The 26,790-nt window shown below is 36.7% G+C and overlaps 1 protein-coding gene across 1 annotated transcript in view; it reads left to right on the top strand.

The window, feature by feature from the left end:
• Nucleotides 1-25,007, top strand: part of ELOVL7 (ELOVL fatty acid elongase 7) — a 70,495-nt gene extending 45,488 nt beyond the window's left edge. The window contains exons 2-8 of the mRNA XM_032472785.1: nt 1,458-1,548; nt 7,887-8,077; nt 11,433-11,513; nt 12,402-12,458; nt 14,793-14,898; nt 19,617-19,753; nt 22,277-25,007. Coding sequence (XP_032328676.1) covers nt 1,485-1,548; nt 7,887-8,077; nt 11,433-11,513; nt 12,402-12,458; nt 14,793-14,898; nt 19,617-19,753; nt 22,277-22,486 — 846 coding nt within the window. The 5' untranslated portion in view covers nt 1,458-1,484 and the 3' untranslated portion in view covers nt 22,487-25,007. The remainder of the gene's footprint in view (nt 1-1,457; nt 1,549-7,886; nt 8,078-11,432; nt 11,514-12,401; nt 12,459-14,792; nt 14,899-19,616; nt 19,754-22,276) is intronic.
• The last annotated feature ends 1,783 nt before the right edge of the window (nt 25,008-26,790 follow it).

Raw genomic sequence — 26,790 nt, 5'->3', positions numbered from 1 at the left:
GGATATTTTTTCAGAGTTCCTTTTATGCTCGTAAATAGATGTAAATTTATATGCTTACTCCTTTCATCCTCTTCTGTGTAAAAGGTGGTTGGTTGAGAATTCTGTACTTGGCTTTTTTCACATAGACATTTATCTTAGGTAGCTTTCCGTGTTAGCACACAGAGAGCTTTCTCATTCTTATTTACAATGGCATAATATTTCCTAGTAATAGATGTATCTTTGTTTACTAACCAGTCCCTTTTTAATAGACATTTGTCTTATTTCCAGTCTTTTACTGACTGATGCGATGAGTAAGTTTGAATGTATGTCATTGTGCATATGTGCATGTATCTTTATAGGAGAAGTTTCTAGAAATAGGATGGCTGGGTTAAAAATATGCATTTATAATTTTTTTTTAACTGATAATGCCAACTTGTTCTCACTAAGGATTATACTCATTTGTACTCCCACCAGCAATGTGTGAGTTTCCCATAGTCCTTCCAACCAGAGTGAACACATTTTTGGATTTTGGCCCAACTGATTGATTAAAATGTTTGGACTTTGGCCTATCCAATGTAATAAAATATTGTAGATTTCTTACTATAATTAAAGTTAAACAGCTTTTAATATGTATAAGAGCCATTTGTATTTCCTTTTCTGTAAAATTTGCACATTTTTTTCTTGGCTTACAGGTCATTTTCTTTTCAATTTCTAGGAGCTCTTTATATATATATGAGAGAGAGTAACACTTGTCTGTATTATGAACTGAACATTTTTTTTCTGTTTGTGATTCGGCTTTTTCTTTTTTTCCCTTGATTTTCATATGATTAAATTTGTTAGTCTTCTCTTATGTCTTATAGATTTTAAGCCAAAGTTTAAAAGACTTTTCTACTCCAAGGTTATAAAAGTGTTCTCCCCACTGTTGTCATCTAATACTTTCATGGCTCTTTTAAAAATTTTATTTAATTGTCTTGTCTACTTGGAGTTTATCTTGGTTTGTAGTATACTTTTTGGATCCAACTTTTTTTTTTTCAGGTGGCTATCTAGTTGTACCACACCATTTACTCAATAACTAATTATGTCTAGTGGCTTGAGATGCCACTTTTATCATACACCATGTCATTTTTTTGCCATGGGAGGTACAGTCCATACCTGATATATGTTGTTGCCATAAAAGGGAAATAGATTCTCCTATGAAAGTTCTTAGAATCATTTACTCCTTTTGTATCTCGTACAGGCTGTCAGCCTTTTTCAGTGAAGTAAGCATTGTCCTTATGATGGAAATTCTTACATGTTTGCAACTGTATCAGGGTTTAATGTGGTTCACTAATGCATGTACCCTCAGTAAGTTTGTTGTTTTGCCAGTTATTCCTATTTAATTTTTAGCATTTTTAAAATATTGTATCACTAGAAAGTTGGCTTTATTTGTATCTGTAGATCATAAACACATTTCTTTTTTGTTTTACTGGGGAACACAGGATAAGATCCAGTAAATCCTGTGGAAGATGGCCTTCAGTGATTTTACATCAAGGACCGTGCGTCTTTATGATAATTGGATCAAAGATGCTGGTAAGTAAACAAATTTCCTAATGGTGGCTCATCCTTCCTTTTTCTGTTAGGGTCTTCTTTTTTTTGTTTTTTCCCTTGGGTTTTCAACTTATGCAATGATACAGATTGCATATAGATTTCCTTAGGGGCCATCCTTCTCTGAAAGTTTACAGTAGGTCTTATAAATTCATTATTTAATTTAAAAACTATTTTGGAGGTTTTGTTCTAATGGTTTTTATTTATTTTTAAAAATACTGATATTTTAATTTCTTTTCAAAGTAGAGGTGTACCCATGCTACCTGAACTCTTATGATTTAAACTTGGGAACCAAGTAGTTTGGATACATTTTTTAGGAATAGACTTGTTTGGAAGAACAGATCCCTTGCTTTCTAACTCTTGCTATTCATTATCAAATGCAGGAACCCAAGAAGGTCAGATAATCAGTGTCCTAAATCAAGAGCCAAATAGATTCAGATGATGATGGGCACCTATATAGTGTTAGAGGTACAAAATGTTTTAAAGTGAACTGCTTCTAAATTCCCCTTCTGCTTTTACTCATGGGTCTACTCTTAACTTTTTCTTAGGAATAATTACATTGAAAAGCTCAGTAATAATAGATCAGAAAAATAAATGACAAAAGGGTGGAGGTGAGTAGGGAGAGAGGAGAGTCCTGCAGGGAGGGTGAGGGAAGAAGCAGGCTATGCTCCCTTTCTGAGACGATGCTAATTTGAAGTTTTGGGTGAGGAGGGAGGGTGTGTAATGACAAGACCTAGATTTAAGTTTATCATCTGTGAGTCTCAGGTTCTTTGTTAGCAATGGTAAGAATGATATCACCGACTACCAGATAATATGCATGAAAATGCTCTTTTATTTTGGAAGTGTGCCAACACAGTGGTAGTGGTGGTTGTTCTAGATGATTGATAGAGCATTTCCATTTTCAAACAGGGCCCTGGAGATTGAACCCAGGACCTCGTGCATGCTAAGCAATCTCTCTACCACTGACCTATTACCCTCCCTCACGCCACCTTCAAATGCTTTTAATGTAGCAAATCACTTTTTAAAAAAGTTTCTTCACATTTTTTCCTCCCTGTCAGGGTCTAGAAGGGTCAAAGTGTTCTGTGGTTAAGATTTACAACTTTATGAGAACACTATTAAGTGTAACAGGAAAGGTTTTTGCTTCTGCTTAGTGTGATATTGATCTCTGAGAGCCATTAAATCTCTGGCCATCTTAGTCCAGTTTTACTTTGCTTACCCTGCAAAGGTCTGAGCCCAGGATCAAGTGCCAAGAATTTCAAGTGTATTCTTGGCTTTGGCCCTAATCCTGAGTAGCCTTTGGGAAACCTACTGATACTCATTGGTTTTCTGATAGCAAGAAAAGTAGGGGTCATGCATAGTTCTTTCATGTGGAAAATTCCACAGCTACAGAATTATAAAAATGGTTTAATTAATACTTAAGCCAAAAGAGGATTTATTGTGATTCTGAGGTATGAAATGTCAATTTTTGAAATAATGCTACAATGTTTTTAGTGTTAAAAAAGCAGCTTTTCTAGTATTTGGATAGTAATAATGATGACTTTTCAGACTTAGTTGTGATCTTTGTGCAAGAAGACGGAGTCTGAGTAAGATTGCTGCCACTTTGAACCTTTAATACTTTACAAAGTCCCAGAGGAACATGTTTGCTTTTCCTTCCAGCTTCTGCATCGTCTTGGTGCTTGGAATTTTAAAGGGTGTACTCTCTGAGCTAGTACATGCCACTTAAGAGAACACCCTCGTACAAGCAGCGGATGGAAAAGTTCATTAATATTCTATATATGTGGCCCTTGTACTCCCCTGTACTCTCTTCCTGGAACTCTCTTAGAAAAGAATGATCAGGCTAGTGATAAGTCAGAACTTGGATGATCACTGAGATATGGACTGTCAGGCAGCCTGCCTGCCCATCCTCTGCTTTCCTCTCGGCTCTGCTCGCAACACTGCCACCCAACTTGGATGCTAAAGGGAAGGTACAGGAAGTTCTCCCATCCTCAACAGTCTCTTGTCTCTAGGGAATTCAGTGCTCGCTTCACCCCTGAACCTTTTGTAATTTGTGGGATCACAGACTGAGGCAGACAACTTTAAATGTTGTTGAGCAGTCCTTTCTACAGCCCCTTTGTCAAGTCAGCACCCACAGCCGACTTGCGACTTGCAGACATCCCATTGTAGGGTGCCCCCTGCCTCACAGGGGAGTGGGCTCCCTATTCAGAGAGGTATCACTGCTGCCGAGAGAGAAGGCAGGAAACATGAACAGTCCTCAGAGTCACAGACATCATGTTAAAGACTTTAAATTTGATTTGCTCAGTAGGGAGAGCTAATTTAAGCAGAGGGATAATCTGAGCAAAGCTGTACTTCTAGAAAGTGAATTTGACGCTTGCATAGAAGACAGGATGCAGCAGATTGGATCAGGAAGCAGGGAATCCACAGAAAAGATTGCAGAGCACTGAGCGAGGGACACTGAGGCCCTCAGCGTAAGTGAAGGAAACACTGAACCCTCGGTTCATAACACGAAGGGTTCATCATGGTCACCTTGGCAGCTTTTTTCAAAATATGTTTGCCTGGGACCCATACCCTAGGATTCTGATTTGGCTGGATCAGGGTCTTTTTTTTCACCCCCGTTTGATTTTTAAACATTCCCAAGGTGATTCTGCTGTGCTGACAGAATTGAGATCTGCTGAGGTAATAGTAGATAGCTTACTGAGCACTTAGATTGTGCCAGGCTCTTTACATGTAATCAGTCACTAAATCCTTACAAGATGAATGCTGTTTCATGCCCAAATCACAGATGAGGAAACAGAGCACAGAGAAGTTAAGTCATTGGCCCCAGGTCACATAATGAGTCAGTGAACCAGGATCAGAGTGCCACTGGCACACTCCAGAGCTTTGCTGAAATAGGATTAAAAAGCTTGGTGTTTTGTTCTGCTATTTCTTTGAAAATAACATGAAATTTAATTAACCAGCTTTTCCCAAAAGATAAGATTTTTTAAAAGTCTATAGAACTTGAAAGTCACACTCAGGGTCTTAAAAAAAAAAAAAGTGTGCTTAAAATGTTAAATTACAGGAAAAAGTGATTTATTTAAAATTATTTTCTTCTGCTTCCTGAGCCAGCCCAGCATGCTTTTCCTGGCTTTTTTTTTCCTACTGCCAGTGGAAGAACAGAAAGATAATGTCATTTGATATCTACCCCCAACCCCGCCCCTGCTGAGCCAATAAAAGAGTAAAATAAAGTATCTCTAATTCAGGAATTCCTTTACTGACAAAAGGGAAAAAAACTAGCTTTCAATCATACCTGTGATGTCTATTAATAAGAGAACCATTTAAAATTTCTTATAAAGAGAAAGAAAAAAATCATCTGTATTGTCACCATCCAAAGGTGATAATGTTACCATCCTTCTAGAAGTCGTCTTTTGGTACTGGTTTTAAGTCCTTACTTCATTGGAGATAAAAACTAGACATTTTAATATGGCTTATGATATTCATATATCTAAGGTTTGGACTACCCACTGTTGGAAGAAATCGATCAAAGTTTGATCAGTTCTAATTCTATCCCTTGGTCCCCAGTTTTGTGGGAACTTTTCTTCACTGAGATTTCCCTGGTGAGTTACGGGCCTGTGGCTAGGGCTCCTTGTGACCTTTTTAATTGTACTTGGCACCCATATATCCTGGGAAACTTGTTAAAAATAAGAAGGGGTACTAATAGAAGCAATAAAAGACCTGGGTGATGTGTACCTGGGGGGTTGATTTCAGAGCTTTTCCTGATTTAAAACTGTGACGATCTTGATAGAAATTTTTTTTCAAATTTTGAGAACTTTGTGTTCATATGAACATCAGCAAACTTTTGCTGAGTTTCCTTTTTGTGCATGAAACTTTACTGAAAGTGTTCCTGCTGAGAGCATCAATCCGGAGACACTTCTCAGCCCACATTTTCCTTTACCTCTCTGCCACATTTGATACCTTGACTCTTTTCAGAAGTTCACCCCTCCCCTGGTTCCAAGATTCCTTACTTTTGCGGTTTTCCTTCTACCTCTTTGGCTGCTCCTTCCCAGTCTTCTCTAGTTTCCTCTTCTACCACTCCTCCTTTGAATGTTGAGTCCTCAAGATTCTGACTTCGGTCACTTACTCTCCTTGCTCTGCCCACTTTTCCTAAGCTAGATTCACTCCTTTTTTGGGTTCATCTTTTATGTGATGACAACCTCCAAAGCTGCATCTCTGGCCCAGATCTCTCTCCTAATTCCAGATCCATATATCCAGGTACCTTTGGGGGTCTCCCTATGAATGTTTTACAGGCACCCCAGGTGTAAGATGTTCTCTAACATAAGCCATCTCTCCCTGACCAATCTGGTTCCTTACCTTGTATTCCTAATCTCAGTGAGAGCAGAGTTATCTAAACAAAACAAAACAAAACAAAAACTCAGTGTTTTCCTTCACCTCCACCTGTCTCTCATTCCCCATACTTGACTGTTTATACAATGTTGTATTTTCTGCCTCCTTACTAGATCTCAAAGTGATCTGATCCTGTTGCTCTTCTCCTATCATTGCTTAATTTTGATGGTTTCATTTATACATTTATTTTAGCAAAGAGGGCTATCTTTCCTAAAGTGTGTTCCACAGAGCGTTAGTTCCACAAGGTGTTAAATGGTATTCTACCAAAAAAAAAAAAAAAAAAAAAAAAAATCAGGGCTCCATGGCCAAGGAAGTTTGAGGAATGCTGCATACCACCATCCTCATCTTAGCAATTCACAACAAACACGATGCACTAAGAAATCCTGCAAAAAAGCACCTTGTTTAACTTAGCATTCCTAGTAGCCTTTCCCCACTTTTTGTGGAAAGACTTTAAATATCTTTCTTACATTGCATATTTTGGAACATGCTTAGATAGGATACAAGATAAGGAACAAACTCATTTTTCTCCCAAGTATTCTGTCTCCTTTTCTCTCCCTACTTGTTTATGGGACTTTCTTTATCATATTTTAAATTTCTAAATATTTTGGGGTCCATCTTAGAGCTGACTTTGAGCTTATTTAATATTTTGAGATAGGGCATCTGTCAGTATTTTTGAGGGAAGTCCATTTCAGTATGGAATAAATCATCATTAATAGTTGCAGCCATACCCAAGATCATTTAGGAATCAAATGTGAGCTTTCCAGCAATAAAATTGAGGCCAAGTGAGTTATCAATCATGGAGTCTATTGAAGAAATTTTTGCATTGGGTAAGAAGCCAGATTTTAAAGGATATTTGAGTGTTTTTCAGTAATTGGTTATATCATTAGCAATGAGCAAGGGCTATATTGCCCACTCTTCTTTTCCAGTTAACAAGGGTGATGGTATATAGCAACCTAAGGTTAGTCAAGACTCAGTTTTGAGTTAGATGCACCTAGAAACTTGTCCATACTTCCTTTCCTTTGTACTATTCTGGCTTCATGCGACAATTTAGGAAAATTGCACCTGAACTTCTTAAGGTTATAGAATTAATCACATTTCCTCTTGAGTTGCAATTTTTAATTGGTCTAATTCTCCTGGCTTGGAACTAGCAGTGACCGTGGGAATTTCTTTTTAACACAGTTGTGAGGCTATTATGTTTTTTTGTTTGTTTTTGTTTTTTTGCTTAAAATGTCAGGTTGGTTTGCCCACACTTTAGATACTTAAATGATGCTAATGTCCCTTTCAATTCTATGACACAGTATATATGGAAATGTCCCACTTTTCCTGGGGGAAGAAGAAAGTTAAGAAATAGCAAACCTGGACATATTTTTATATATAAGAGAATGTCTGGATGGAGAACCTTGACATATTACTTATGGTTGTAGATGGATGGTAAAACTTTGCTCGATGTCTTCTCTTCTTTAGATCCACTCTGTAGCCTGCGCTGGGCCCTGGAGAATGACCAGTAGACTATATCCATGGGCTTGCTCCCCTGCCTTCTGGTTTCTGGTTGGGTTCAGCCAATGGAGAGCCCCACTGAATTAGAGAGAGGGAGGAGGTGGGGCTGGGATATTGATTCCCCTGGCTCCTTACTACCAGGATTGGCTTGTGCTGGCTAAATCCCTCAACCGAAGGTCACAGCTCCTTACCTGGGGGGCTTCTTCGCATAACTCTCTACTGGGTTCTGGTAACCACTACCTCCGTTTGCTCCTTGAAGCCCAGGGTTACTCCTTCCAGCCCCATCACTATCCCTGGTGATTTCCCTTTACACTTCCTGAAGATTGGGGTGATCACTGACCAGACAGTTCTCTGTCAACATTACCTTCTAGGTGCTCACTTAAATGCTGGCTGCTGTCATTTACCACTCCACTAAATGGATGTGCACTTACATCTTGTCTTCCCCTTAGATCCAAGAGTTGAAGACTGGCTCTTCATGTCCTCGCCTGTGCCACACACCGTCATCCTGGGGCTCTATGTCTATTTTGTCACTTCTCTGGGACCAAAGCTCATGGAGAATCGGAAGCCCTTTGAACTCAAGAAAGTGATGATAACGTACAATTTTCTCATAGTACTCTTTTCTGTGTATATGTGTTATGAGGCAAGTGTCTTCAGTATTCCTCATGGGAGAATTCTGCCTGAGTCTTTGTGTTTAACTGTCATGATGTTTCTTGTTATGACTGCAAGGGTAACTCTCCAAGATTCAAGGGGTTTCAGAAACTTAGCTCACTAGAACCGATATTTGCCAAAAAATTGTGATGTATAGACCAGATATTTAGTATGGCCTACCTCATGGGTAGTGAGAAAAATTAACATTAAGTTTAGGGACTTGCACATAGTTTATCATAAAAGACAACTGAGTGAATCCATAAATGTTGGTTTTAAGGAAACTCAGTTGTAGAAATTAAGTAACTCACTCAAAGTAGTGTAGCTGGTAGGTGGAGGACTAATGTTTGAATCCAGGTCTGTCTGATACCAGAGCTCATCTGAGTTTGTAATGAGTTGTCATCATCATGGGAGGAACCTTTTGTTTCTGCTTGCCCTGATGAGCTGTAAGACAGTGGACTGTTTTGGTTTGGTTTAGCTGGGCTTTGGGGGGACAGGGAACTTAGACTCATACAAAGCAGCAGGTGAGGGAAGCTGTCCCTTACTTGCCAGTAAAGAGATGGAGCTCTTCCATGACCCAAAAGCAGACTCAAGAATTCTTTCTCTCCCATTCTGCTGATAACAGGTCTCAGCCACCCTCTCTTACCTCCTTTCCTGGGAGTCCTTGCTGCTTTTCCAGTGCTGGCCAGCTTCCTCATCCTCTGCTCCTTACTTTCCTCCTCTGCCACACAGCCTGTGCTTCCTCCCACACACCTGGGACTCAGGAGGGCCTAGCCTGACCCCTCTGGCTTCTCTGAACATTTCGGGCCTCTGCACGTGCATCCTTCCAACCTGATTCCTGCCACAGATAGATCTACCTGATCGGATCACCTTAAATCTGCTCTGGCCTCATTTCTCACAGGCCTCTCTGAAGTCCAGACTTACCTTGCTGCCTTCTACTTTATTTCCAAAATTAATTCACAGGTCATCTTACTGTCCTTTCTGGAGCATAAGCAACTGAAAGAGAAGAAGTAATAGAGTAGAGATGAGGAGCAGCAAAAGTACATGCTTTTAGCAGGTCATCAGAGATAGAATATAACCTACTATAGGACAGTGCTAAGAAAAGGCCTGAAAGCCAGGAGACCAGGGACTAGTTAGTCCCAGTTATACTACTAACTACCTAATTTTGAGCTAGTCTCTTAACGTCACTAGGTCTCAGTTCTCTCATTTTATAGAATCAAGATTGAACAAAGGTGTCTCTCAGGTCCCTTTATACTCTGTGATTGTGTCATTTAATGTAATGTCCCCAAATAAATTTCTCAGGAGGGAATCCAATTATAACCAGTAAGTTTTGGTTCCTATTTTAGTAATTACAACAAAAGATTTGAAAATATCTGAATCTGAGAGTTTCTATCTCCCATTAACCACTAATACTGGAGTTACTTATATGCCAGTTTTGGGGGTTATTACCTGCAAAATATAAATTATTACTCTTCCTTTGTGAAAGCCTGAAGTAGAGACACATATGTCAAAAGCTCCACAGACTTTTGGAATGTTCTTAAACTTAGTATCTGGAGAGCATGAAGTTCCACTTTCTGTTTAAGCAGAGATTTTTGACAGCTGAGCAGCGTGTCACCTCCAGGACATGTCAGAACACATGGTTTATTGGGTGGAACATGACTGCATTTGGTATACAGAGTGTATACCTCCACTAGGAACGCTGGGGCAAATACAGACAAGGCAAAAGGGAGTGCATCAGACTACCAGAACCCACTTGCCTTATTGTGTACTGATGGTCTGAAGGTGCTAGATACTTGGCACCTGTCAGACACTAATGAAGAGAGAGCAGTGAAGACCCCACAGAAGCCACCACATCACACAGCTTCTCCTGTTTAGCACGGCGCTTGTTTGGGGGGTAGGGCAAAGTGGGGGATCGGTCATCCCAGGCTGAGTAAATGGACTTAGAGTGTTACTTGCATCAGTCAGAAGTGAGTCCAAGTGCAAGAGAATATGAAGACACTCACTGACAGATCAGGATTTTGTAAAACAGAATTAACTACTTCTGTCCCACATTCCCTTGTTCCTTTGAGACAATTAATAGACTTGTTTCTGTAAGATATTTTTCTCACCCAGGAGATGTGTCTTACACTTTCCTGAATCTTAATTTTCAAGATTTCATAGCTTACAAAGTTAACAGTGTGATTAAATTCTATTAAAAATCAAGTTAGGAGCTAATATCAAAAAAGGATAGTGTGTTTTTAAATACCGTAGTCTAAATGGTTTTTCTTTCTCCCTTGTTTCTTTTCTTTTCACCATTAAAATCTCATTCTGATAATGCCTGACAAGCTTTTGCCTTTAGGAGTTAATTTATCGTGAAGTTGTCATTTCAGCTTTAATAGTAATTAAAAATTGAAACTTGAAATGTACTTCAGTGGCAGGACATGATATAATCATTATGCTGAAAGAGAAGACGTTCTAGGGAAGATGTTGGCACCTGTGAAAATAGAATGGCAGAGAACTGGTCATATCGTCAGAACCCTAAATTAAGCCAACCATTTAATATATACATTAATTTTAAAGTAGAGTCCTTAGCTTTACATTTTCAGATAGTCTTTGCAAAGGAGACCTTCCCACTATCAAACTGAAAGAATGTCAATATACTCTTTGAATTATGGTTCAGACTTATCAATAATGGGCCTTTTCTTCTCATCACTAGTCTAAGGTCACTTTGTGGGTGTGTTGGAATTAAGGCTTGCCAGACTGCACTCTATTGTTAATATTTTCATCTCTTACTTGTCATGGGGATCTAAAGGAAAACCAACATGTGAGTCTTGTGTTTGGTCAATCTTGATTTAAAAGCCATAGACAACCACTTCACATTCCATCCACTAGCCAAGACAGGAAAAACCCAGTTGTTGTGGTCATCGGAAGAGTACATTGAGAAAGTTGATTTGCCCATTTGTGTATTGACTAACTGCAAAGATTGGAAATCATCAGAAAAGACTGAATTCAGACTCAGTCACCTCCTTCAGAGTACACAAACATAGGCGCAGACACATATAGATATACACAAGGTAGATTACCTACCAGTATTTGCTGTTTAAACAAAACATCCCTAGTGTTTTATTCTCCATTGTATTAGAATAGTCATTCCAAGAACCAGCCATTTTAGTCAGAACACAGTTTATATAAATATGACTTTACGATTCAGAAAATTCTTGATGCTTTGATATCAAGCAAGTTCCTGGTTTGTAACTGTTCTCGCCCACTTTTCCTTCTGCACTGACTGCTGACTCAGCGGGTCATAATTTCCTTTGTTGTAGCTGTTGAGAAAATGCTTCCTTCTTTAACATGCGTGTGCTCTCTTGCAGTTTGTGATGTCTGGCTGGGGCACAGGTTATTCATTACGATGTGAAATTGTTGACTATTCACGATCACCTACAGCATTGAGGGTAAGTTTCTCTTTGGAAAAACTTGTAACTCAAAATCAATGTTAAACCTTTGGGGGCTCTATTTGTAAACACTGAATGTGAAATCAGAATGAGTAAATGACTCAGTTATTAGGTTGTACGTGTTAAGAAAAAAGCTAAAACATTATAAGAAAAAATCAAAGGTGTATAGTTTTCTGTAAAATGAAGGCTAGTGCTTTTCTTTTTGAATTTCTTGGATTTAAAAGTAAGTTTATATCTGGTTCCTCAGAAGATTAAAAACAGGACTACCGTGTGATCCAGGAATTCCACTTCTGGATATGTACTTAAAGAACTTGAAAGCCGAGACTCAAAGAGATATTTGTACACCTATGTTGGTAGCATTCTTCACATTAGCCAAAAGATGGAAGCAACCCATGTCCATTATTAGACAAATGAATAAATAAACTGTAGAATATACATACAACAGAATATTATTCAGTCCTAACAAGGAAGGAAATTTTGACACCTGCTACAACATGATGAACCTTGAGGACATTATGCTAAGTGAAATAATCTAGGCACAAAGGGACAAACAAATACTGTATGATTCTGTTGTATGAGGTCCATAGAGTAGTCACATCCAGAGAACAGGAAGTAAAATGGTAGTTGTCAGGGGCTGGATTCCCAGATGGGGACTTATTGTTTAATGGGTACAGAGTGTCAGTCCTGTAAGCGGAAAAGAGTTCTTTGGATGGGATGGTGGTGATGGTTGCACAAGAATGTGAATGTACTTTACGCCACCAAACTGTCTGCTTAAAAATGGTTATGATGGTAAATTTTATGTAATGTGAATTTTGCCAAAATTAGAAAAAATAAAGTTTTCTTCTATGTTAAAAAAAATAAAATTCATATCTCTGTGTGTTTCTGCAGATGGCACGCACCTGCTGGCTTTATTACATCTCCAAATTTATTGAGCTATTAGATACTGTGAGTATGTAGTCACCATATTTGATAAATGTTTGATGTTTCAATGAAAGCAATAAACTGAGTGTTCAGTTGTCTGGTAACTTTGGTTATCTCTCTTTCTCAGGCAGACCTACTATTATCTTCTACTTTTTATTATCAGCAATTTTAGAGAATAGATAGGATGAAGTTATTTTTCAGTCTCTTGCAAACTCCAAAAGATTTTCTTATGTATCTACACATCTGGCTAAGATAAGAATGTAACTGTCACATACACTACAAAACTGTGCATCTTTATAAAGACTGATGACAGTTGTTTTGTGAAGTTCAGGAAGCAAGAAGCAGGGAATACCTTTCGTTCTCTGTATCAAAGTACTGTGTCATTCATACTCCTTTAAGAGAATAACTGCTTCAAAATTCATAAACTTACACTAGAATATTAAGTTACCCCTGGGTAATTTATCAATAATTTTGGTAATATCAAAACTGTTTCCAGCTGCTTTTCTGAAGTCCATGCTTCCTGGGTCTTCTCCCTTCCTGTGCATCAACTCTGACTTTGAGTGACGGGGCCCTGGGAGAAGCAAGTGCCACAAATTAGGATCCAGGATGAGAGGAGAAAGCTCTGCACCTTTGTTTCCAGAAACAAAGGAAAGTTGGATATCCGTTGTATCTTTGTGGCATGTGGATCTTAGTTGTCTGGAATCAGTTCTGGATGTAAGACTGATAAGTGTGTTCTCTCTTCAGAATATATACAACTACATTTCTTGTAGCAAATCTCAACATGCTTTACCTTCTCAGCTGGCTGCACAAAATGTTAGAATTAGAAAGGAGAATTTATTGAGTATAGAATCCCAAGGTTCCCAAACTTTAGCATTCATTAGAATCACCAGGAGAACTTGTTAAAAACACATGTGCCTGCACCCCACCCTCAGAATTTCTGATTCAGTAGGTCTCGGGTGGGGCTCAAGAATTTGCATTTCTGTCAAGTTCTCAAGTGATGTTATTGCTGTTGACTTTAAGAGCCCCTGCTGTGGTCCAGTGGTTTTCAATCCTGTGGTACTGTAGACTTAATAGCATTAGAAAACAAAAACCTGCGTCCCACCCACAGAGATTTGGAGTCAGAGAGTCTAGACTTAGAGATCATGCGTGGCTATTTAAAAAACCAACAAGAGCGGGTGGGTATGTATGCTCAGTGGTAGAGTGCAGGAGGTCCTGGGTTCAATCCCCAGTCCCTCCATTAAAAGCTAACAAACAAACAAACAAAAAACCTTCTCAGACATTGTAATATGCAGACAGGGTTGAGAACCACTGATCTAGCTCAGAGCACTCAATCTGAAAAAAAAAAAAATGGAAGCCAGAAAGTTACAAGACTCACCCAGAGGAATGCCGCTACTGACTGGGACTGGGACCCCAAATTGCTGGTTTATGGCTTTTTCTGTTGGACCACATTGCCTTCCTCCATGTGCATAAGCAAATGCATTTTCGCTTCATGGTTTCTGCTTTGCATGTTCTCAGTGCCAGGTTCCATAAGGAAACTGTTGCTGCCTATATGTCCTCTGAACCACGTTTCTCAGATACTCTTATGAATACTTTTGTTTCTGCTACTCTGTTTAGTCCCCTATTTAGAAGTCTGACTCATCACTGATCTTCTGAATTTTGAATATTTTTGAACATTTAATTCTGCTTTTGAATATTTTTTGGGGAAAAAAAAAGAATTTCCCCCTCACAGCCTTCCTATCCTACATCTTTGTTTGTTCATAGAGTTTCTGTAAACCACTGGGTTTCAACCTGGTTGGTGCTTTGGTTGCCCTTCTCATTTTTCCTAAGCAGCTTTGCTTTCTTTTCCATCCTGTTTCCCCTATTAACTCTTCAAGTATGTCCTTCTTCATCTTTCTTTAGTAATAATTGGCTAACTTTTGACTTGCTTCAAGTTCTCTTTCAGTTTGCTTGATCCCTTATCTGGATTAGTAGGATATGTTAAGGAGCAACGTAGAATTCCAGTCCTAGGACTTAAACATCTCTGCTTTCCCATATATGTCAAAATTCACAGAATTTTTTTACCAGTAACATTTTTTCAGTAATTTTTGGTCATATTCTTCACTTTGTACCTTTGATTTTAAGTCTACATAATATTTTTTTAACCCGTTGATTGGTTCTTCCTTGACTAAGCATCATACCTAAGTTCTCTCCTACTAATTCGCTTTTGAGCTGCCCCTTAAAGAATCAGCAGCTTCTGTAAGCCTTCTATAAGCCAATTCTTTCAAAGCACATTACAACATGAAATAGTTTTCACTTTGTAACACTAGATAAATTATTGCATGGTTTTATATGAACTTGATTTTCTTTAAATTATTTCAGATCTTTTTTGTTCTACGTAAGAAAAATAGTCAAGTGACTTTCCTGCATGTCTTCCATCATACCATCATGCCATGGACCTGGTGGTTTGGAGTCAAATTTGCTGCAGGTAGCCAAGGGAGAGTTGGGATCATGTGTTATAAATGATAATATTTCTGTATGCTGTAAGCATAAATTCTGTTCTTAACTGTGATTTAAAAGAATCTCAAAACGTCAAAGAATTACTTTAATCAAACTTCTGACTTTCATTAATTATCTGAGACATAAACATAGTACTCCAAACTAGATCCCTCCCCCACCCCACACTCTTAAATGTGCATGAACTTTGGGTATAGGCTTCTACACATATCCTTTAGTTGTTTTGATTGGATTTTATTATTTTCCTATAGAGTAGTAGTAAATTTCTTTCAATAAATAAATAATAAACAAATAAAAATGTAAAAACCTTGGGTTTATAGGAATATAGTTAGATAACTATTCCTCGTATGTTTCCAGGAAGTTACAGTATTTATCTCAAGTTCTGGGTCTTCTTTGTTTCCAAATTTCCAAAAACTGATACACATCCCATCTCCATAACAACTTGATTTTCTTTATATTATTTATTTACTTTAAAGAAGATGGGTCAGATTGAGGTTGTTCCCCCCTCACCAAGCACTTTCCCATATTAAAGGATGTCTTGATACTGTGTTTTAGGTCAAATGTAGTTTAACTCAAAAGCTTGGCAAGAAGGGTCTTTAATTAGTTTTGGTTTTATGCTTCTGAACATCTAGAATATGAGATAACAAGCAGGTAAGTAATCTTACCCTATCCATAAAGTTTAAATAAGGGATATCCTCAAGGATATATTGTTATCTTATTAGCAAAGGTTAGTTGGGGCATTTATTTGTGCCAGTTTCTTACGTTTAAGAAGGCTTCGCGTAGGCCTGCAACCCATACTAGGCAATGAATGCTTGGACATTTCTGTGAATAGCTCACATCAATCAGGCATTCTGACTTTGCAAGACAAAGAGAAGAGAAACCACAACTGAGAAACTCCTGCTTGAGTTTTAGACTCCCTACGCATGGAGGGAAAATCTGCATGTCTCTGTGTATGCGGGGACATGGATAAGCCAGAACCTCAGGGAGCCAAAATGGCTGTCCCTACCATGGCCTAAGGACGTAGGATTTTCCAGTATGTGAGGTATCTCCTTGCCCTAAATTGGCATTTATCTGTGGAGAATTTTTTAAAGTAAATGTAGCTGTTTTTCTTATAATGTACATATGTTAATTTAAAAATTGAACTCACATTATAACAGGATAGTCCCATTTGTATCCATTTCACAGATCAAAGGTAGTTATATTATTTAATCTCCATTTTTTTACTTATCTTTACTTTCTATGTTTTTTTTCTCTCACTTGCATATTGTGCCTCTCAAGTTCTTCCAACAGTGATGTTCTTTGACACCTTATTTCTGTTGGTGAAAATTAGAAGATACCTAAACATCCAATAATAGAATAGTTGTGACGTCTTGTGTGTATAATTGTGAAATGCAAATGCTATTGAGAGGCATTTAACTCATCTTCTGTTAAGCAGCCTGACTCCTAAATTTTCAGAGATAGATGCCTATTCTGACTATTCTGTTTTTAAAGTATGCTAGACAAGGTGCTTTCACATCCTTATAATTTATTTATTCAGATTTCTTTCATAAGACCAGAATATTCTATTATAACACTGAAAAATAAAAATAAATAAAATATCTATAGGAAGATAATAACCATAAATACAGTGATTTATAAATAACTGAGACAAAAGTGGTCTCCCTCTCCTTCTTTATCCATCTCTGTATTTTCTAATTTTTCTAGTTTGACTATCTGTTAGTTCTACAATGGGAAAAATAAATTTTGTTTGAAGAATAGAGTTGAGCATTTTTCTGATTTCTATCTTTGAGTACATTGTTAGTCTGGCTTCCATTTCAAAAACAAGCGATGTTTTCAGTGATGAACATTTAAACATATACTATGCCTCAAGTTTTCAGTGTTACCATGTTCATGGACATAAAGCACTTTGCAATGGGTTCATTGTCTACATCTTGATCCCCCTTCTGCTTTAGAAATTGCAAATAGTAGAAAATTATGTTTTCTTCTCTCTCATGTGTTCCATAAGTTGGCACTTCTATTCAGTCTCATGTGGACGCTAGTAAACACTTGTACACCTGATGTCTGTTCAGTGACAAGCACAACAACAAGACTTGAGTATTTCCAGAAGTGTGGTGTGGCATTGGCTTTCATTCCTAGAATGAAACTGTCCAGTTTAAACTGTCCTTTTAGAAACTTGAGCACAGCTGATCTCTATCTGGTATTTAATTTCCTGTTTGCCTATTGTCTTCCTCTCTGGGATAATAGCAAGCCAGATTTTCTTTTGAATATGATGAAAATATTTTTGTGGCAGGTTTTTATATTAATTATGTATGTATTCCCTTCCAGAGATACGGAGAATTGTGATAATTACACAGGTGGTTCCTTTATTTTTTCCAAACCAAAGGAGTAAAATGTGATGGTACTAATTATAATTCATTCTGAGGTGTTTGCTTTTCAGAACTGTTATAAAGAAGAAAGTAAGCTTAGAAAATACTTTATTAGAAAATCCTTCCAAAGAAGATATGAAAAGCATTACTTATTAAAATGTGATTGTTCTGTGAATAAACATTAAAATAACTAAGAAAATATTCATTATTAAGGCAGGAGGGTATAGCTAAGTGGTAGAGTGCGTGCTTAGCATGCACAGGGTCATGGGCTCAATCCCCAGAACCTCCATTAAAATAAATAAATAAATCTAATTACCTCCGCCCCTAAAAAAAATTTAAATATGAAAAAATTAGAAATAAGTATCATTACTAGAGAAAATAAGTAAGTTAATTTTATTTGATAGCTTATTTTGATCAGTAAGCCTTACTAAACACTCTTAGCTACATTAGTGCTTTCTTAAATTCCTGTTCATAAGACCTTATTTTAGAATATTTAAATGGTGAGACTTTCTGAGTGGAAAATAGAACTCTTCTACCAAAAATGGGAGAAGTGTCTTAGTGAGAAAGGCTCTATCTGATGTAGTTCATTATCAAGCGTGAAATAGATTTCCTGTGTGTATGTAATTGTGAGACAGCAATGGACTTGAGGTGTTTGGCTTGTCCCCATGTTAAGCAGTTTGATTCCTAAACTATCAGAAATAGACAACTTTTCTATTTTTAAATTACCCTAGAAAAGGTGTTTTCACACCACACTTACTTATTCAAGTTTCTTTTGGGAAATAAGACAAATCCAAATGTAAATAATAGGCTGGGAAGTTGTTAATAAGCTTCATTAATTCAGTTTTTTCTGACTTGAAATTTGTGATAATTAACAGATTAGCTGAAATGTGAATTTACTCTATTCAGGGGAGGCAAGTTTATGAAGCGCAGTATAGCATAAATGAGACTTTAGGGGAATAGTTAAACTACTTAAAAGTAATTATTTAAATTAGGTTCTTTTAAGGGGGTACTTTAGCAGTGGTAGTATTTAGAAGTATCTAGCATTGCTGCAATTATGAACGGTTTTTTAAAAATAACTATTTCTACTATGAAGCAGTTTTTATGACATTTCTTCTTAGACTATATTCAAAGTAATAAGTTTGTATTTTGCTTTAAGCTTTCTATAACTCAGTGTTCATGAATTCAGTCCTTCCTCTAACATAAGCAGGCACATTTGTGAGGTTTTGCTTTATTTCTAAAATTAAAGAATTCTAGAATAAAGAAAACAGAATATTTTAGAGAAAAATTTAAATTCCAGGTCGACATTACTAAGCTGAATGAGGCTACACTAAAGAATGAAGATTCTTCTAGACTGTGCATCTTAGGGAAGAGCCTTGTTTTTTTTCCTCCACTGTCAACTAATTCATTAGTTGATGAACAGCCAGTGGTTTTACTGCCAAAATTTTGTGGCACTAAAAATATTTATTGAAAATTATGGAGAGTGCAAAAATTGAATTTGATTCCACATAATGACATGTAGAAAAATATTCTTGTGGCTTTATTTATAATAATCCCAGTTGGAAACAACTCAAATGTCTTTTAATAGGAGAATGGGCAAATACGTTATTATGCATTCATATCATGTAATACTACACAGCAGTAAAATAGCAATCTACTAACACACACACCAAGACAGATGAATCTTAAACACAGTATGTTTATGGAAAGGAGGTAGCCACAAGGAATACATCTTGTGTAATTCTCTTTATATGAAGTTTTATAACAAGCAAAACTAATAGTTGATGATGGAAGTCAGAATAAAAGTTCCATTGGGAGGGGCATATTGTTGGAGAGGGCACATGGGAACCTATTGTAGTGTCAGAAATGTTCTGTATCTTGAATTTGGTGGTGGTTACATAGGTGTCTGGTTATATAGAAATAATCATCAAGTTATACACTTAAGATTAACGTACTTCGTGTGCTTTAGATATGTTAATCATCACTAAAATGAATTTAATTACTATTATTTAGCAGTATATTATATTTAAAAGGTAATTCAATTTGTTAAAGTAAATCTAAATCATAAGATCATCTTAAGGTTAAGCTATAACAGAACAAAGACTTGCTAAATTTATTTTTTAAGATTTGTATTTTATATTTTAGTAAATGAATGTATTATCCAGCTCTGTCTAATTTGATGGCTGTTTAACAAGAGTGATATTTCATATATATATTTTTCTTCCTGCTAAAATTAAAGAAATTATACTAAAACCTGAGTTTAGATTAAAATACATCTCATTTTAAGGAGCAGTGCCCCCATTTTACCACCTTTTTTTTTTTCCAGGTGGTTTGGGAACATTCCATGCCTTTCTGAATACAGCTGTACATGTAGTTATGTATTCCTACTATGGACTGTGTGCGCTGGGACCAGCCTACCAGAAATATCTGTGGTGGAAAAAATATTTGACATCATTACAGCTTGTGAGTAACGAATTTTCTTTAAAACCAGATATGAAACTAAACTGGAGTCACTTGTCTTCCTTATCAATGAGGATACTAACTAAATAAAATACAAGGTTTACAAAACATAGTGATATAAAGTGTCTGGCCCCACATGGCAGGCTGTCATCACCTTTTCTGTATTATGTGAAGTTTGTCAAGAACTTTATTGAAATAAAAGCACATTTAGTAACCAGGAGGCTCAGTCAATTAAGCCAGCATGTGTTTCTTTATACCATTTTATACTATTTTATGCATTTATATAAAATAAATATATTTATGGTCAAAATAATCTCAAAGTTATGTAAACCTCAACAGGCATAATATTAAATTAGAAGTTAGAAATTCCATATTCTAGAGCTAAATGACCCTGAGGGAACGTAACTTTGAGGGACTTAGGAGCCTTCCTGTAGGGCTGCCTATCTAGTAATAACAATTATAAGCCTGTTTTTGTACCAAATAGTAAAAGTACTGTGGGGATTAAAGGTGTAGAGTGGTAGTGTCATATATATACTGAAAGAGTTGAAAACACCCTAAACTACCAACTATAAAGAAGTGGCTAAATATGTTATTTTAATTTCTATTTTGGAATATTACAAAGTCATGAAAATTATTTACGATTTCTCTCTAAGTGTCTTTTTCTGATAACATCAGTTTAAATACTGTCCTCAAGTAAACAGTGTTCAAGGGAGCAGAGGCACTCAATTTAGAGCTAATAATACTTTCCAAGCATGAATCCTAAAAATACATGGCATGCAATTTTTTTGAAGAGTAACCATGGATTGGAGATGATGATTTGCTTTAAATTTTGCCTTCTGTTAAGATAAGAATTCTATGATTCTCGTATTTCCAGACTTACAGTCTGTAATAAATTAGTGTCATATTCTGCCAGCAATACTAAAGAGAAAGTATGGATTTAGGTGTAGATAGCCTGTTGAAGCTTAATTTCTATTAAAATTCTGTAACTTGTTAAATGAAATCCAGCATATTCATATGGTGTGTTCTCCCAGATGAGAGAGTGAGGTTTTAGTGTATCAGGATGTTAAATCAATATCATAGCATATCCTTGCAGGGTTGTTTATTGTATCCAAAAGTGACAACACCCTAAATAATCAACCATAAGGAAATGGTGAAATAAATTATTTAAATTCCTACTTTAAAATATTATGAAGTCATGGAAATATTTCACAATTCCTTTCTTTTTAATTTTTTTTTGTGATTGTAAAGTAATATATGCTCATTGTGGTGAAATGAGATAAGCAAAGAGAAAGAAAAGCAAACATAATTCTGCCACTGAGGGATAATCAGGGCTGATTTATTTCATTCACATTTGGATTTTCTCCTCTATGCATATGTGTGTATGCTTTTTGCATGATTTGTATTATATTGCATATAGAATTTTGTATTATGCTTTTTTCACTTAACATATTCTTAAATGTTGTAAAAACTTTTTCATAATGTGAGAAAATACTTACATAAAAAAAGGATAGATGTTTGTTCATTATTATTTCAAACATTTTGATTGTACACAAACATACCTGCAGAGAATGTTGAAGATATTGCTTAGGTTTCCTAAGATTTCCTCATCTGCAAAAATGAGAGGAATAGTTGTAGTCACTGCACAGGAATGTCCTAAACATGCCTTAAGATAATGCAAGGAAAGCTGATGATGATGATAATAGAAACTAGGTGAAAATCTTAACTATGGTTATAACAGAATGGATTGTGGGTAATTGTAATTTATTTTTAGGTATAGATTTTTACTTTTCTAAAGTTTCTACAGAACACATTGCCTTTTAATTATGAGAAAAAAGATGTCCAGAAAATCTGGACATGAGCCCAGAACATGTCCCTCTTAAGACTGTGTAGAACATTCTGGATCACACAGCCCTTGGGCATCGCTAGGAGGGTCACCAATGCTCACTCACCCCTTGCAGATTCTCTGCTGCAGTTGGCAGATGGGACATAATTTTGTCTGTGACATATTTTTATCTAGAATAGGTGGCAGATATGAGGACTCAGAGATGCTTTGGCTCCTACAAAATTAACGGGTCTCTAATTAAAATGTTTTTATTTCTCCCCAAATAGAATATCTGGTCTATCAACAGGATAGAATGTTTGAAATCAAAACTGTCCTAGAAAATTAGGCCATAAAGGGGTGTGTGCATTTCATCAGTCAAAAACTCAAGTCAGAAACTGATGGTTTTCTGAGTTGGAAAGAGCTGCAGCGCTGCTCTGCTCAGGGACATTTACATAGCACCCCCTGGAGCTGTGCACTTTGTTGGGACTGAATACTAGTCTCAAATTCCCATCTGCATTTTTGACAGTGTTCCACCCACTATCACTCCCATGGAGGCTAGACTGAAAGATTAAATTCCCTGTCCAACAGTAGGCTAGATGTGGCTGGAGAGTGTTTAAACATAAGCAGGCAAAGAATGCATTAAATAATTGCTCCATTGTGACTCTTCATCTCTGAACAATACTTTTCATTCTTTCATCTGTTAGGTCCAGTTCGTTATTATCACCATCCACATAGGCCAGTTCTTTTTCATGGAGGATTGCAACTACCAGTTTCCCGTCTTTCTATACGTCATTATGAGTTACGGGTGCATCTTTCTGCTGCTCTTTCTCCATTTTTGGTACCGTGCTTACACCAAAGGTCAGAGGCTACCCAAAACCGTGAAAAATGGAATCTGCAAAAACAAAGATCACTGAAATTCAAGCACAACGTAAGTCTATGAATTAGACTGATATCTTGTCTTCCTTGACAATCGAGATATTTCCATGTGCAGTGCATTTTATATATTTTTCAAAATCAAGATCTTGTATTTTTATGATAAGTTATTGGGGTTTCTGATATTTGAGAGCCCAAAGCTCCCAGATAGTAAAGTCTTCTGATAATTAGAGCCTGAAGCAGCCAGTTTTTCAGATGCTTTTAAACCTAATCTAAAAGTTTTATTTAATACATTTTTTTTAGAATGAAAGAAGGATATGAAACAGTACAGTAGTCTTCAAAGAAGTCCAGTATAGATGAAAAATATCATTAGATATTTTGAGCATGGACAAATGTCCATTCCGTACAATAGATTCCTTCTGCTAGGTCTGGAAACCTCTAACTGTGGACTCTGGCTTTGTTGCTTGTTGACTATATTCAGAAAACACCATATTTACTCTAGAGTTAAATTCCCATTCTAAAGAGCTAATGTGGATGAACGTTAGTGAAGTTTTGATCAGTTATCATTTAAAATCACTAACAATAATTTGTGCTGGATCTCTTGGGTAGGCTGGCACCAGTTCTGCTTGTAAGACTTCTTCACAACACTTTTGTTGGGTAAACTTTAAAAGTAATGATCCTTTAGGTTAGTACATGGGTGCACTTGAAACTAAGGTTAAGTTAATATTTTGAAAACGATGGATTGTTCTGATGGCTTAACAAACACGTTGCTATTCCTGTTTTACAGTAAACTTCGTGTATTTCTGTAAAGAGATGAATTTGTCAGTGGAAACAGTATTCCATGGTTCAGTGGAAAAAAATCTGTTGTCTGTAGTATTGTAATGTCACTTTCTCGTATTGTCATGGTTTAAAGGATTATCTTGGTTAAATATACATTGATTGGATGTATAAATGTTCATATCATTAGCACACATTAAATGGTTTTTAGACCACTCAGTATTCGTTATACACAGTTTCCAGAGATGGATGAGAGTGGCTTGTGAAGTAACTGGAGGCACGTGGTGGCACAGAGATTATCCAAGGGAGATTTAGTTACAGGGATCTCTCTCATAAAGAAAGAGAGTGTGAGAGACTACATAATAATTATTACAGATTCACTGCTTGAAAAAATATCTTCCAGAATTAGGAATTAATTAGCAGCCTGCATATCTTTTTTTCAAACTTATAAAGTATATAACGAAAGATGGACATTCATTTGTGTAGCTTTCATTTCTTTATAATTGGCTATTTTCTGAAATTCTCTTCTCATGTTTTCTTGTTGGAGAACCCAACTACTCATCAGTAGAGTTTTGCCCAAGAAGCAGCAATATTGATGTTCCTGAATTTTTCCTCATTGCCTTTTTTTCTTGTTATATTTATTCTTGATTTTGAAGGACTCCTTATACTTGTATAACTTTAAGCAATTAGTACCCCAGTTACTGTGTAACACACAGTGATACTTAATTGTACTAACTGTAAACTCCCAGTGTTAGGTGTCTCCCTCCTAATCCATTAGTCTCTACCACGGCCTTTTCTCTTCACACTCACCAAATTCATAAGGTTATTTGCCATTAAGTGACCTTTAGTGATTTCACTTGCTTACAGTGTGAGAAGATAAGGGTTGATAAATGGGGAGAATTTCATTTTTTTAAATAAATAAAAAAGAACATGAAAGCAAAGATAAAAGAAAGAGAAGTTCTAATTTTCTCTCTGAGATCTCAGGGTTCCCTCAGTGTTTTCCTGTTTTGGCTCTTTGGATCCAACCTGTAGTAATACGGGGAGGTAAGGCGAATGCTATCACACATACGTACAATTGCCAAAGACCCAGAGACTTTTTGGGCAAAAACCAAAAGGAAGCAAAAATAAAAGAAGATGAAACAGGAGAGTTTGATTTCTTTTCTTGCATACTTTCTGACCTATGCTGAACAACCTCTTCTCATAGTCTTTAAAATGTTTGAGGTGCCTCTGAACTAGCAGCAACACGTGGTACAGCCGCATTCTACATTCTGTGACTGGAGGTGGAGAGCTAGAGGGCTACACGAAAAGAGATCACAGCTGGTAGAAGTAACTCCCTACGAACATCAGCAGATCAGGATGGGTATCACTTGGTGTAGGACTGGATAGGCATTGTGTTGTTAAAGGAGTTTCTGCTGGGGATTCATCCACTTTTCAGGACCTCGTTGCCTTTGAGTTTGCTTACCTAACAAATAAAAGCCCAGCTACAAAACCTGGTTTATGACATAAAGTTCTATAAATCCTTTGGAACTTACATGTATATTATAAATAAATATAAAAATAAAATTTTAAGTATCTATGGGGCATTTCCAATTTACAGTCTTAAATTGAGTAGAATTTTTAACTGAGCAGACTGCATTGTGCCATAAATTGTAAGATTGTGAGGTTATATTTCTTCAATATCCCTTTTTTCTGTTAAGTTTTTAAGACAGTGGGAAACTCTGTAGATACTGTCAAAGTTTGGGTTTGGTTGTTGTGTGTTATAATAAATTTGTGGTGTTACATATATATGTGTGTGAGTCCTTCATTTTGGAATCTAACTGCATATGTTTGCATAGATAGGTGGTTTTTAATCTGAATACTCATTTAACCAAAGCATGTTATACATTTGTTGTACAACTGCTATGTTCAGAGCTTGTGTGATACAAAGTACAAAGATACCTACCATCCAGTTGGGACATCCCGCAGGTTGGAGCTCCCAGACTGGCAAAGGCGATTATGTTACTGGGACAGTAAGTGATAGATACCATATAAGTGAAAGTCCTGGCACTTAGCAAGCAAGGAAGGCTTCATGAAGGCATTTAAATTTTTTTGTTTTTTGTGTTTAATTGAAGTATAGTCGATTTACAACGTTGTGTTTGTTTCTGGTGTACAGCATAGTAATTCAGTTATATATATATACACACATACACACACACCTATATACACACACGTATACCTTTTCATATTCTTTTTCATTATAGGTTATCACAAGATATTGAATATAGTTAATATATATAATGTATGTAACTATAAATATAGTTACATATATTATATATAACTTTTATATATAAACTATATTGAATATTGAATATAGTTTATATATATGAATATAGCTTATATACATGACAAGGAATATAATTTATATATATGAAAAGAAATATATATGTGTGTGTGTGTATATATATATATATATATACACACACACACACACACATACTCTTTTTCATTATAGGTTATTATAAGATGTTGAATATAGTTTCCTGTGCTGTATAGTGGGAACTTGCTGCTTATCTATCTTATATATAGTAGTTAGTATCTGCAAATCCTGAACGCCCAAGTTTATCCCTCTGCACTCCCTTTCCCCCAGTAACCATAAGTTTGTTTTGTGAGTCTGTTCCTGTTTTGTAAATAAGTTCATTTGTGTCTTTTTTTTTTTTTTAGATTCCACGTATAAGTGATATCATATAGTATTTTTCTTTCTCTTTCTGGCTTACTTAGTATGATAATCTCTAGGTCCATCTGTGTTGCTGTGAAGGCATTTAAATTTGAGTCATGTGTTTAAGATACACAGAATATCAAAGTGGGTGATGGATTAGTGGGCAAGTGGTCTAAGTGGAAATAAATAATAAATTGAAGCCCAGGGGAAGCCTTGCTTTAGGAGTGTTTAGAGAATGGCCAACAGACCAAATGAAAGTGAGGCATCCTGTGGGTGATACAGAGAGATGAGACCAGGAAGGGAGGAGGGCTCTAACAAGGGGACGTGCTGCTGCTGCATCCAGCCTTGATTCCCCAGGCAAATGGGAGCATTCAAAGGTTTGGGGGAGAGGAGAGGTATGACCAAAGTGGTACCTGAAGAAGAGTCACCTGGTGGGGTGGGGTGGGATGGGGGCATGAGACCCTAAAGGCAGAGATAAATGAGTTAATTAGTGAGGTGAAGGGAGCCAGAGTGTGTGACTGACTGGAAAGAAAGAGGCTGATGTGCGAGAGCTTCTGATGGAAGGGTCCAATCTGGCTACTGATTGACCAAGGATGAGATGTGTTGCAGGATTCAGAGAAGCAGTGTGCTGGGGTGTGTAGGGGGAGAGGGGGGCATGGAAAGGAGGCTGAATCTGAAGCAGTGAGGCATGGATATTAGATGCCAGGTGACCTTGGACAAGCCAGGTAACTTCTCAGAGTTGGTTTCTTCATCTATAAAATGAGAGTAAGAGTACAAGTTCTCCTTGCTGGATTGTTGTATGGCTTAAATGAGGTAACGTATTTAAAAGCCTTTTGTAGTAACTGGTTAAAATGTGAAATAACATAAGCACAG

This window comes from Camelus ferus, chromosome 3 (assembly GCF_009834535.1).
Source record: "Camelus ferus isolate YT-003-E chromosome 3, BCGSAC_Cfer_1.0, whole genome shotgun sequence".
NCBI lineage: Eukaryota > Metazoa > Chordata > Mammalia > Artiodactyla > Camelidae > Camelus > Camelus ferus.
The sequence above is the reverse complement of the archived record's forward strand: the minus strand, read 5'-3'. Positions and strand labels throughout refer to the sequence as shown.